This window comes from Takifugu rubripes, chromosome 7, assembly GCF_901000725.2.
Source record: "Takifugu rubripes chromosome 7, fTakRub1.2, whole genome shotgun sequence".
In the NCBI taxonomy this organism is placed as follows: Eukaryota; Metazoa; Chordata; class Actinopteri; order Tetraodontiformes; family Tetraodontidae; genus Takifugu; species Takifugu rubripes.
The window spans coordinates 2,247,972-2,262,223 of record NC_042291.1 but is presented as its reverse complement, the minus strand read 5'-3'; the positions used below and the strand labels follow the sequence as shown (position 1 = coordinate 2,262,223).

The 14,252-nt window shown below is 45.4% G+C and overlaps 1 protein-coding gene across 9 annotated transcripts in view; it reads right to left on the bottom strand.

Annotated features, from left to right (window-relative positions):
- The window catches only part of syngap1b (synaptic Ras GTPase activating protein 1b), a 63,723-nt gene extending 49,661 nt beyond the window's left edge, over positions 1–14,062 (bottom strand). For 7 of the 9 annotated variants that reach the window (XM_029838853.1, XM_029838856.1, XM_029838860.1 and 4 more), the window contains exon 1: positions 13,718–14,062. In XM_029838853.1, coding sequence (XP_029694713.1) covers positions 13,718–13,739 — 22 coding nt within the window. In that variant the 5' untranslated portion in view covers positions 13,740–14,062. Of the gene's footprint in view, positions 1–2,948; positions 3,164–13,717 lie in introns of all 9 variants that reach the window. The other 2 variants (XM_029838858.1, XM_029838859.1) reach the window with 2 other exon arrangements.
- Between the last annotated feature and the right edge of the window lie 190 nt (positions 14,063–14,252).

Genomic DNA, 14,252 nt, shown 5'->3' with positions numbered 1-14,252 from the left:
GCTGAAGCTGGGGAGCACGTGTTTGAACGTCGAAGCTGCAACACCAGCCGCCCCCAAACCAGCACTTAGTTGAGACACCTGCACAAGTTCTCAGATGACCCGACCACATATGGGTGTGTGGAGAACAGTCAGGAGGATGAATACAGGCTCCTAGTGGAGAGACCTGTGCTACGGTGTGGTGAGAACCATCTCCACCTAAACGTAATGAAGATGAAGGAGATGGTGGTGGATTCCTCCTGTCACCTGATGTGGACTGTGGGGCTGATGTGGAAATTGTCCAGACCTACATGCTAGAGTGGTCCACAAGCAAAGAGGCTGTGTACAAGAAGGCCCTGAGCTGGCTCTACTTCCACAAGAGGTTCAGGTCCCTCAGTCTATGCAAACAGATGCTCCAGATGTTCTACAGTTGTGAAGAGAACCAGCTTCTACGGTGTGCTGGGCTCAGCCATCAAAGTGCCAGCAGACTGAATAAACTGCTCAGGAAAGCTGGGCCTGCTGCTGGCTGTCAGATGGTCTCCCTGGAGGAGGTGGTGGGGCAGTGGAGAACTAGACCTAATTAATAATTTATAGGGACAATTCTGCACAGTTTACTTACTTAGATAAGTTCCAGTTTGCACATTTGCTGGACCTGCAGGTTTATTGAGATTTTTTTGACTACTCCTATTTGTTGGGTACTTTATGCAGCTGTGTATCTATTTATATTTATGCAGTACCAGTTGGGCTCAATTGTAAAGAGTTATTCCCAACAATAATAATAAAATACTTTGGAGTAGCCGTGATAGCAACAATAATAATAATATTTTTACACAACGTTCTTCTGGTGGATGGGTCAGACCTTCCTATTGCAGGAATGTAACATACTGCGACTATTAAAGTGTATATTCCCCCTTGCTTCTAATACAGATGAGCTCTTTGACTTGGCTTTAGAAATGTAGTGTAAAGCCATGAGGATGAGACAGTCACTGGGGGGCAGCATATGGAGCCTGCACAACCTGAGGCCTTCATCTACATCTCTTCAAATGGCCTCAGCTCTGGACAGAATCTCAATGAGCAGACCAGCTCTGTGGTCTGACCTTTTGCATAAACTGGAGAAAGATGGCAGGTTTTTTTTGGTCCTTCTTACTAAAACATATTTTTTTGACCCCTCGTCTGCCTTCTCCATCGCTCTGTTCACGACTGATTTTTGCAGCTTACAATAAGGAGAGTCCTGCAGGTAGATGTCTGATCAGTATTAGACAATGTTGTTGCTTTAGCTAACCTGATGAGCCTCGGGTTGAATATTACACATCGCTGAGCTTTGCAATAAGGTTAAAAATAAAGCTTGTCAGATAATGCACTGAGGCAAATATGGTGAACCATAGTGCCTTCAGGAAAGCTTCTCAATGTCTTCTTCATGACTGTGACCTCTGCTGCACCAGTATCGCTCACTGCTTTTAAAAGACGACTGTGAAATAAGGAAACAGAACAGCGAATAAATCTGTCCAGATATGATTTAACATTGGGAATAAGTGCATGACTGCACCCAGCAGCTGTGAGTCAGAGCGCTATAATGTAGCTGCAGTTCAGTGGGCTGGTGTCAGTGCTGTCTCAGGGGATTCGAGTGCCAGAAAGAAGTTCAGAAGGCCCTGCTGAATGAGCATATCAGTCAAATTTGGTGACACCTCCTACTGCTAAGGAGAGATTTTTATTCTTGATGCATGTTAGCTTTGGCTAGGCTAGTGCAAAGGAATTAACAGCCTCACAGTCCTTATCCTGATGTATACCAGATCCTTCACACCACGCTTAACGCAGCCTCCAAAGCATAATGTTAACATGAACATGGCCACAAGTAAACGTGAAAGGTACTCCACTTTTTTACACTGTATAACATTTAAATCACTGGGTGTTGTCGTCATGTGCCAGGGGTAACTGCTGATAATAACTGCCCCCGTCCAGGGTCTGTTCCAGCCTTCTTCAAATGTGCCCCTTCTTTAAAAAAGTCTCATCTTGTCCCTTCGGTTTGATCTGTTGTTAATCCTGTTTCCAAATAGCCATTGTTGCAAACATATAGTCAATTTAAAAATAGATTCCAATCTGGTTTCTGAACACACCGCCGGTGGTTCTGCTGAAGGGTTTCAATGATTTGATGTGATCTGTTGATGTCAAGATCCAACAGATCGGGTTGGTTTGGTTGGACCATACAGCAGACTGCAGTCCTGACTGTGTGGGCATCTAAAGTGCCAACTTTGTACAATTTTCTGTTTCAAGTGTAGACGTTGTGTTTGATAAGATCCAACTCAAGAGCCTCCCTCTGCCATCTGAAGATCAATTGACATCTTCTTCTTTTATTTCCCAGTTTGATTACTGTAATACAGTATAGGTCAGAATGTCTCTCCTGCCACACATTCAACCCACATCCTCATTTTCTCTAAGTATATTTTAGACTAGATGTGAAGATCGTAGTTTTTAAAAGCCTTTAATCCCTTTGCTCCGTCTCGTCTTGTCTGAGTTGTCAAGCATTCATGGTGACAGCTCTCTCTTCAACTTCTGCTACAAGTCCAAGTGTCCCAGGTGCGGAGTAATCGAGCAAATATTTATTTCTATATTTATTTAGAATCCTAAAAACAACCATTTCTGCTGGGCCGTGCCAATTTTTGCCGGGTCCACCAATCTTCAGAAGGTAACTGGGAACGATCAAAGGCCGCCCGGGATAAGGCGTTGAACTTCTTGATCAAAATAACTTTCACTTAAAACAAGATGTATTTAAAGCAATCACGTGATAATTGCGTGAATGTTTCATGGATCAGTACCTTACATGATATGTGCACATGAAGCAGGTGTTGTTTCCACCCCCCAGGTGGGACGATGGACAGGGAAAGGGGGATTGTGGGTTCAAAATGTGTGTAAGTGTGCAAGGTTGTAAATGTGTGTGTCTGTGTGTGAGGCAGAGATGGAAATAGTATTCTCACCTATAAGATCAATCACCCAGCCCTCACATGGCGCGTCCCAGGTTCCCCATTGCTCACCCAAAGAGTCCACATGGTGTCACTGTTGCTGCGCTGCTAGCGCCTTGAATCCGCCCCCACTCCACCACACAGGAAACAAGGTTAGAGCCCAAGAGATGTCACTTCCGAAACACCCACTCCCGCTTGCTTGCTCACACTTGCTCTCTCACGCCCCCAGCCTATTGCCATGACAACCGAGAAAAGAATAGAATAAAAGTGAATGTTATAGAGACAGAGGGATCAGAGACAGGAAAGGATGGCTGGATGGGTACACAGGAGAGGAACACAGAGGCTTTGGAGAAGAAGGGAAAGAACAGAAAGAGAGGAGATGGGTAGGCGGGTATGACAGCAGCAGGAAAGAGAGAGAGGGAGCGAGAGATAGAGGGATGACATGGTGGGATGCGATCAGCGAAAGAGAAAAGGAGATAGACGCTCTAAATGCTGTAAAGCAGCAGAAATGGAAATTAAGTGATGAGACGGAGAGAGTAAAAGGAGGGAAGGAATGAAGGAAAGAAGGAGAACACATTTTGAGGAATAGGGAGCCCACATCTTGTTCCCATAGCAACCCAGCTATCCATGAAATACTAACTTGTACCTCTCACTGTCACTGGTTCTGTCTCTCCAGTTGGTGCTGAGCATGTCCACACTAATCCAACCTCTGCAACACAATCCTGGGAAATGGTCACAGATATTTGGCTGCTGATGGTGAAGAACTCTCTTTCAACAATGCCCTTTATAGCAGTTATTCCATACGGTCGCATTTGAGATAGGACTTTTCTAAGAGGACATGTTAAAAAGTTAAAAACATATTCATATAAAATGATTTTCTGTACAATATTTCAGTCACCACCTAGATGATCTCAGAGAGATGTTACAATGTTAGTTGCCACAGTTAAAACATCTCCCACACCTCCCTAACCCTAACTCTGGTTGATTGGTTTAGCTCAAGTTTTAGAAAGAGAAGGCAGGAAGTTGGAACGAAAAGAGATGTTTGCGTCAAAATGACCTGTGAGACTTTTGTGGAGGTTTTAAAGAACTACGCAGCAGTGACGCAGCAGGCTTACCCATTTATTGTTTGTTTAAAGTTCTCTTTTAATTCTGCCTGGCTTGAGTGCAGCCTTTGAAATGTTAATCAGCATTTTGTGCCATTGTCATGTGTCCTGGGTGGCCTCTGTTTAATGGGTTGCCTCTTCTGCTTCTGGCAGGTGACTGACTACTCATCGCCCTCAGGGCACGTCGTGCTGCAAATGTCTCTTGCATTTTATCTATCTGTGATCGTATCGTTATGATGTTGACACTAAACTCTGAAATCAGCCAGATTTAAAGCTATTGTGTCATTGGGGGCCATTGAAAAACCTCATTTTGAGAAACGGTCATATTATTTTATTTTTTTTAAAAATTGAAATCCAGCATTTACCAGGAGCAAATCAGAAGAGAAAAATGAGACATTTAAAAGTTTTAGCAGCACTTTGTTCAAAAGTGAAACAAGGACAGAGTGGGTCACATGATCCACATGGTTGGAATTTGACAGCAGCCAATGAGCTTTGATGTTAAGGTTTGGATCCGTTATTCTTCCCTGTTTGGTTGCTGATACAAAGGAAGTGATCATATTTGGATGTGATAACGTTGTGGAGGAGAAACAGGGTTTTCCAGGGATGCATAGGATGACACACAGCAGCATTAAAATGAGCAAAGCCCACAGATGTGCAACTGGATTCAAACCTGGTGAAATTGGAGACCAAGTCAAGAACTTCATCTGAAGTCTTGATCCATAGAGCGTTACAATTAATTCCAGAATCCCAACAAGCAACAGTGGAAAGGAAAAACTCCTCTGTAACAGGAAGAAACCCTGAGCAGCACCGGACTCATATGGGGGAGGATCCTCCTGTTGACTGGGCCAGGGAGGAAGAGAAGGTGGGAGGACAGGTAGGAGAGAATAGGCATAGATCATTCAAAAGGAAATACTGTTTGTTCCTTCACCATTTTTCCTTTGCATCGGGGAGCAGTCTCCTGTTAAACCTCAGCTGGTCTTTTTCCCGCTTCTAACACATCAGATTTGAGACCAAATTGGACAAAACATTTGTTACCTAATTTTTCCCAGGTTCCCGAAGGAAATGTTAGTGTTATTTACTTCACCTGACAGACAGATAGACAGATAGATATGTAAATGTATTAAAACTAAATGTAGACCTCAGTAACTTGTAAATGTGTCAGTGTAGCTGATCCTTGTCTGCTTGTGTGTCTTAAGCTGTCACCGTGCTGAGTCAAAGCCTTGTACGTCACGCTGTCCCTAAGATGATGAACAATTATAGCCCTTCGTCCTGAATCCAAAGATAGGAATTGTGTCATTGCCGTATTAACTGAGGTTCTCCAACTTAAAACTTTGCACTCTTAACTCACTTTAAGAGCCTCAGCAGCATCTGACAATCAGCTGATGGAAGAAATAGAGAGAAAAAAACATCCTAGAAAGAAGAAGAATCCAAAATATTTGCATTTGGACAAGCCAGGCTCAGGAGCAGTGGGCAAAACATGAACCAAACCGGCATTTGAACCAGCAACCCTGCCGTTACAATGAGGACTGAAGTAAATATATTAATGTGGCACGTTCTGAGAAACCCATGCCCAGAAGTAGCTTCCTTCCTGTTTGTAGACTTTGTTGTGGGGTGTCTACATCTAATAAGTGGTATTTGGCTACTTTTGGTTCTTGACTTGCATGATGACCTCCAGCCCCGCTGACCCGTTGTATAGTGTTTTTTTGTGTGTGTTTCTGTGCTCTGTGCCTCTCCTCTCCCCCTCCCTCTCCTTCTCCTCCCCCTCCTTCTCCTTTCCTCTCCCTCTCCTCTCCTTCTCCTTCTTCCTCTTCTCTCCTCTCCTCTCCTCTCCTCTCCTCTCCTCTCCTCTCCTCTCCTCTCCTCTCCTCTCCTCTCCCTCTCCCCTCCTCTCCTCTCCTCTCCTCTCCTCTCCTCTCCTCTCCTCTCCTCTCCTCTCCTCTCTCTCTACCCTCCCCCCATCAGCAGGAGGGTCCCCCTACATGAGCCTGGTCCTGCTCAAGGTTTCTTCCTGTTAAAGGGGAGTTTTTCCTTGCCCCTGTTGCCTGTCTGGGGTTAGGCCCTGGGATTCTGGAAAGCGCCTCGAAACAATTTTGATTGTATAAGACGCTATATAAATAAAAATTGATTTGATTTTGATTTTGATTTTATTTGATTTGACTTGCCTACATTTAAGCAACAATGGCATTTGTATTGCTTTCATTGGTTAATCATGTCATCACTTTTACCAATCACATAACATTAGCATTGGTTAACACTGGCATTAGCATGGCTTCTCAGTCACACTCTGCTATGATTATTTATTCCTCAGCATCCTTACTGACAGCGATAGGTGTAAGAAGTGTATATTCATGGCTGTGGAGGCATGGCTCATTGAGTGAGCACCTCCGCACTGGAGCTGTGCCACAGGTTAGCAAATTATAGGGATATATCCAACCTTCCCTTCACCTTCAAAATGCTTGAGAAAGCTCTGGTTAGCCGATTATTCAACCACCTGCAGAGCAATATTCTGGTTCAGATAAAATATATCAGATTGATTCCTTTTGGACCATGTTCAAGATGGTTCCTCTTCATACCATAGGGTTGATCATGGAATTCCACAGAGTTCTGTACTCGGACCTACTTGTGTTTCCTAGACCCTTCAGAATTAAGATGGGTGGCCAAGATTTTAGCTATCGGGCCTCACTGCTGTAGAACCAGCTCCCTGTCCTGTATGGGACTGTCCTCTCTGCTCCTTGTGTTAGCTTTAAAATTTCTCACCCAGAAAAAGTCAGTCATTTTATACCCACAGTCCTTTTTCTGGCTAAACCAATGCTCAAAGTTACAACAGGGTCATCTAAACTTTAGCATCATCTTAGCTACATTGCTATAGGCTGAGGCTTCGGGGGCACAGATCATAGTTCATTGGGGTAAAGGATCGTTTGTACAATTTTCCCCCCAATATCATGATGACATTCATGGGGCAGTGGTGATATTCCTAAATACCCTCTGCAGTTCCCCCACAACTGGTATCCATCTCTGTGTGGGTGTATTTATCTACATCACTCAATAGCTTCACCTGCTCCTGCATCACTCACTCACTCACTCACTCACTCACTCACTCACTCACTCACTCACTCACTCACTCACTCACTCACTCACTCACATCTTTACAGTAACTTTGTGTCTTGTGGATAACAAACAATGACTTATGTATTTGCTATTGTGTCCTTCCTCCTTGACCTTTCTGCCTGGCAGCCCTGCAGCAGGAAGGTTACCCCCACACACACACAAGCCTCCTGGTGCTGCTGCAGTAGATCTGCTGGCACCGGAACTTGCGGCAAATAAGATCCCAGCTTTACACAGCCGGCACAAGAAGCTGGACTCAGCAGGACTTCAGTTGGACTGTGCAAACATGGAGAGCAGGAGTGCTGACAGGGCACCATCAGCAACAACTCCCCCGTCCTGACTCTTTCATTGATGCCTCCACCCCATCTCCTCTCCCACGGCCACCGTATACTCATCCTACCTTCTTGGCTTGGTGAAAATATATCATTGGTAGGATTTTGAGCAACACTGTGATGTAAACGTACTATGTTAATGTCAATAAAGTTGGGGCAATCACATCAGACCTGCAGTGCAGACCACCACTGCATCAAAGACACAGCTTTGGGCGTCAGCATCTTGCTCTAGGACTCTTCGACAGGTAGTGCAAGGGTCCGAGAGCCAATCAAAGAAGTTAGCACTGTTTCACCGGAGCAACTGGACTTGAGCTAGAGCCTATGCTCAATCACTCATACTCAATAAAAAGGTTAAAAATTAAAGGTTGTTGGGCAAAATAGATGCCAACAAGTTCACACCCCTTGATGAAAAGGCACAACTTCCAACCATGTTTCAAATATTTGCCTTTTGGACCTGTGTGTCATCAGGCCAGGACAGAACAGACTCTCAAAGGTTTACAAGATTTGGTCTGCATGGGCAATGCTCTGTCGCCTATAGAGGAAATAAGGAACAGAAACCAAATCAGCCTAAAAACAGCAACTGTAGCGCCAAAGTGATCAGTTACTTTTGGCTCAGAAACAAGAAAAATGCCCGAACCTGAACCCTAACCCACCACTGTGTATGCTGTACCATCACATGTCAGATCTAACCGTAAAGGACAGTTCTGGTCGCAGCAGAACAGGAGCCAGTGGTCCACATTCTCCTAAAAAACAGGTGGACGGTAGTGAAATGGACCAGCCTGCACCCCAATTTGTCCTACATTTAATGTGACTTATTATTGGATATGCATATGAAGTGGAACACCGTTTAACAAAAATGAGGATACAATTAAGACAATGGGGAGTAACTGAAACCAGCATCAGGAAATAACTGAGCTCATTCTGTTGGATTTGTTTCTATTTAACAACAGGCAACATATAGATACAGGTGAGACACGAGCGATCCTCCTAAAGTATGTATGTATGAGTGTTTTTGCCCCTCGCTGATGATGTCAGAACCTCCAAAATGATGTCATTGTCAGCGTTCCTTAAACTGCTGCATCTACAAACAGAATCAACCATTGCTGCTCCTTATCATTAGGTCACATTTTCTCTAGAAAGTTCATTACTTTGAATAAGCAACACGGTGGCTGGAAAATGTCGCAGTGGGTTATGGAAAAGACAGATGCTTCCCGGGCCCCTCAACAACGATCAGCAGCAAGGTAACCAAACCCCAGCAGGGTCCACCTGGGCCGCATGGGAATTAGCTGCAGAGTTCTATGAATACGCCCGATGTTGAGTGTCCCCATCTTTCTACGTGCCGAGTGACTGAGAAGCGAGCGCCCTGCAGGCATGCAGCTGGCAGAGATGAGGAAAATTAGTCAATTCGCTTTAATTTGTGGTTAATAGTCACACATCCAGGAAGGTCTAATTTCTTTTGCATCACAACAACAGAGACTCAAGCTACGATTTGGTGTTAATAAATATAAAGTCTCTTTACCATTTGTTTTGCGTACATCAGCTCCCGTCAGGTTCCTTTGCCGCTGCGTGTTTAATCCGTTGTGTCAGGCTGTGATGACATAAGATCTGACGGAGCCATTGTTTGATTGAACTAGTCAGATAGAGAGTCCTGTCACCCAATCTGTTCTTAATATGTTTTAGGTCAAGTGTGGTCTTCTATTAGCATCTTGAATGAAGGAGTATTGGGGGTGGGGGGTGGAACTGCCAGAACGCTGAAATATCTACACATAAATTCAAAGATTCACCACTTCCTGACACATTATGAATGATGGAACTTAGTACACAAGGAGTAAAACACATTCAGCATGTGAACACCTTAAAATATTAATCTTTTATATGTTGTAACCAGCATTTAGGTGGCATGTGTTTATTTGCTGCCTGTTAGCTGAAGCCAGGCTGCAGGGCCAATGGTTCAGGATGCATTGGCAAAGTGAGGGGTACCTGCAGGGCAACCTCTCAGCCATGATTAATGTCAGGATGTGTCAGGAGAGAGATCTGATGTCATTTACAACTGCGTTAAAATAGAGGAGCAGCGATGAGATAAATGCACCCCGAGGAAAAAAACGACCGAAATGTGGCCGTTTTCTGCAGCGATCTGTTTGGTCACGGACGGCTGTTCTGTCCTTTTCTTTTCCTCCGCGCTGTAACATGCCTGGCTGCTGCCTGACACAACAGAAAAATACTTGAATTATGTGTGGGCCTGTTTAAAAGGAGGCTAAAATTACCAGCAGCTGTGGAGCGAACCTGCTTTACAAAGACCCAGGAGAGGAGGTCGACCAGCACCGCGCATACGCCGAAAACGTGAATGTGAATATGTCACAAACGCACACAAACACAAACGCGACAAACGCACACAAACACAAACACGACCAAATCCTTTTGTTTCGGCAGCTGTAAAACGCCGTCGGCTGCTTGAAAGAGCAGTGATGTAAAGAAACGCATTGATATGATCTGCTGCTCTTTTTCCGTGGTAACTGAACCAGCACCGGTTTAGGAACACTGACCAGTTTGCAACATGGAAATATGACAACAAAACCGAACAGGCTAATACTGCTTATCTTCATAATTAAATCTAGAGAATGTGCCCATGTTTGGATGGAATTTCTTATCTTACCTTATCCTTTTTCTGACACACCTGCGCACACCTCTTACTATAGTGGGATGGTAGGACACTGGGCAAGCACCCAGTCCAGTATGAAGGCAGCCATCCACGCACACGGTGTGCGTACCTACAGGCGGTCTAGAGTCTCCATTCTGCCTGACTTGTGGTCGGTTACTACAGAGAACCCACACAAATGGATAAAAAGGAACCCAGGAAGGTTCAAACTCGCCGAGAGGCAACAGTGTAACAGCTGACACGAGCAGGCCTGCGTGGTAGCGATCGCTGCGCTCTTCTGCTCTGGACGCGAGTGTGATTTCACAGGAGAAAACCTTTTCTCGACATCTGGCCCAGAATGAATCACGCCTCATCTAAAACATGTTCTATTAAACACAATCATCAAAATAAAAGCGGGAGACTGAATTGAGGGACCCTGACTGTTCCCCATAAGGGACGTTTAATCCAGAAGGTCTGCATGGAGTGGCCTCATAGTTTAGACTGTACATTTATTGATGTTTAGTCTTCTCGTCATACGGGTTTAGTACGGACGCGCGTAGGAACCTTCATTTTAAAGCTGCAGTCTGTCAGTGTTCAGGGTTCAGATGTTGGGAAGGTGCTGGCCCACTAAGAGCAGCCAAGCTTGTCCGAAAAGTAATGAGAGCAGCTTTTATTTTATTTTTTATGATGATTTCAGGCTTAGAACACTCGACAGTAGGAGTGAAAAACTAGTTTGCTTCATCCTTACACGCAGCAGCACAGATCAGAAGAGAATGGAAAGGTCGCGATTGGGCCATCAGATTTTTCCGAAATCATGGCTAACTGCCCTCCAAATATTGACTTAAACAAGAATTTCACTGAAACTTTTAGTGGCCCAGCAGATCTTTCACTCATTACTGTCATTGTTACAATGCAGCCAATATTAAGGGGGGGGGCGGGCTTACTAGTAATGGAATACTCTCACACGGCCAATAAGCATGTGCAGGGTAGCGCTTCACACTGTCTAGGGTTTATTCATACTTATAATTCATGAGGATTTGTGGAATCTGACGGCATCCTGCAACACACACAGACAGAGAACAGCATCCTGAACTGAGATCCAACTGAATCACAGAGGCCAATGTGACCTTTTTGATAGTGAAGAAACCCTGGCAAGAGCAATTCACAGCCACCCTCCTCTCCCTCCCTCCCCCTCTCCCTCCCTCTCTCCATCTCTCTCCACAGTACTCCTCACACAACATATGTGTGTAACTCAGAATTATTATATCAGTGGTCTTTTACTCAGTATCTCAGCAACAGTGGGGTTGGCTTTGGAGGTGCTTGAGATCACAGTCTGCTCTGATCTGACATTTAGAGGCGTCGACGACGACGGAGAAATGCAAAAATCTGTCCCCAACCTGGCGAGAAGGGTCTGTGATTTCAAAAATATCAGAGCACAAATGATGTTTCAACACCAGCCGTGAGGCACCTGCTGGATAGAGAACGTAGGCCCGCGTGTGTGATTTAGAGCCAGGCGCTACTCAGGGGTGCTCATCGCTACTGAAGGGGGCCGTTAATACGATACACCAGCAAAAAAAAAAGGCAAAGTAGAAAAGAAGACATGCATTTGCAGTCCAGGGGCTGGAGTTCAGGTGGTAGAGCGGTTGCTTCAGATGGTGGTTGGTATGGTGACACGCGATGGTAAAAAAAAACAGGCCCTCTGAGCGACACAAGATGAACACAAAAGCACAATTTAAATACAAATATTGCCCATTTACCATTTATGTGCTACATTCCAGCACAGGATGAATTTCTTTCTGAAGCATCGGAGCAGCTCGACGAACGTTATGCATGCAGCACAGCAATAGCCCAACAGCTGATGGATCTTGGCACCGTCTGAGGAGTGGAGGAGTGTAAGACAGCCCCTTATGGTACATGGGAGCAGCAAGGAACGAGAGAGAGGAGTGCTGCAGTGCATCCATGGTTGGCTGTCTCTTTAACAATATGGGAGCGATGCTGCTGGATCCAACTAGTGGATGGAGCAGGCCTGGCGTGGCTAAAGGAGGAGCTGCGGACCTCCGCGGTCATTGTAGAGAGAACACAGCCAGGGAGACGCGTTCTTGCGTGCATGTAAGAGGTCTCCCACACTGGACCAGAGCGAAAAGTGCGGGGCAGTAAGCGAAAAGCAGGTATAAAGGGAATGAATGAGGGAGCAAAACTAATCAGCCAAGAGAGGAGGGCTCGTCTCCGCTACAGCTGCTGCCTCCTACTAGCTGCCTGTTCGTGTGTGCCATGTGTTATTTGGCAGGGCTAGCAAATGGCTCTCTCTCTCTATATATTTCCATATATATATATGGATAAATGTAAAATGAAACGGCTTCTTTGGCAGGGTATGTAGGTGACACACTGTGCTCACAATTTCAATGACTCCTGGAGTAGGGACGCACACACACATACACACACACGCTCACCAACATTATGTAACCAACTGCTATAGCTCTTCTTGCTCAAAAGGACATTTTGGCCATTATCTGCTCCATGCCAAGGGGAAAAGCAGAGCGAAAGGAGCTGAGCAGGCGGCCGCAGATCCGGGACCATTTTGAAAGCGCGAGTATTGTCCTACTCAGGGTGAAAGGTCTGCGTGAGCGTGCGCACATCTGAAAACCGACTCGTTCACTCCCTGACAGTCATGTAGCACACACCTCTACGCTCTCATCAACCCGCACCCTCACTGCATTGCCTCTCTCTCTCTCTCATCCCAGTCCCCTCCATATGTGGAAATACACCTCCCTCCATGTCAGATCCCCCATAAATTAAAAAAAAAGTCATAGATCTACTGAACTTGCTATTTTTTCCCCCTTTAATTAGCCCCCTCCCCCACACAGGCTGAAATTAAAGGCTTTCTATCATCTAGATTGAGGTAGTTGGCTGAATCGTGCCTGTTCACGCAGCCTCGGTCACACACTTCCATGCAGTGCACGCCAAGAGGAGGCTGCCTTTACATTAGCACACTTCACCCACTCACACTCACTCATCTCCGTCGGGTCAAAGTTTTTGCACGCAGCCAGCACAAAGCAGTCCGTGCATTCTGACCTGCTACATTCGGGTCTCGTTTCCTTCGGAACTGAGGGTCAGAATGCACAGAATCACATCATAGCGAAAAATTTGAGCCTGAGAACAAGAGAGGGCAGCAAACTTCAGGGTGAACGACGAAGATGGGGCTTAGAAATCCCGTATTACCTCCATCACATCTTCAGGTGGACTGAATGGGAATATTGACAGGACTTGTTTATTTATTTGTCATCCCATCTGAGTGGCGGTTCTCAGCACTGGGATGCGGGCACGCATGCATACCATATGACAGCACTGATTTGTCGCATGCACGGGTCTGTGCAGGCAGCGTGCGCTCGGATCCGCGTGCGTTGGCACGTTCACGTCTGCAGGTTAAAGCGCTATACGGTTACTGTGCGCACGTGACGGAGATGGTCGTTTTAGATATGTCTAATGGATGTGATGGTGGCATTAAGAGAGATACAGAGAGGGGGAGACAGAAAGAGACAGAGAATGGGTAGGGGGTGGGGGGGTGAAAGACAGGGTAAAATATAAAATGTCTGCTTTTTTTCTCCTTACCTTGAAAGGGAACATAGGACATGTTCCACTGGAGGAAGGTAAGCTCAGAGTCTCGGTGATCTCTCAGTGCTCAGAGGTAACGAGAAACCAAGGATCAGAATAAACCTGAAAATTAAAAAACCGTAACTAAAGGCAAAACACGCAACCTAATGCTAGGTGGAGCCGATGGAGAGGCCATTATTCCTCTATTACAGAAACTGGGATCTTGATCCACCAGCTCCTGGTTACCGATGCGTTAAATACAAGATGCAGAAATATGGGTGCGCGTCGAGATGCATGTGTGTTAATTTGCACGCTGATGATAAGATGACAGTGTGATAGAGGATGTGAGTGTGTGTCTGTGTGTTAGAGAGAGAGAGCGAAAGAGAGAGAGAGAGAGAAGGGGGTGGAAGGGTGAGCAGGCACATGTGCCTGTGGGTGTTCACGCTCGCTTCAGAATCTATCTTTACCATAGGATTTTTCTTTACAAATAACGCAATGTGTAGGAATAATGAATTTAAATTCACTGCACAACTTTGGGTTATTATAAGATCCA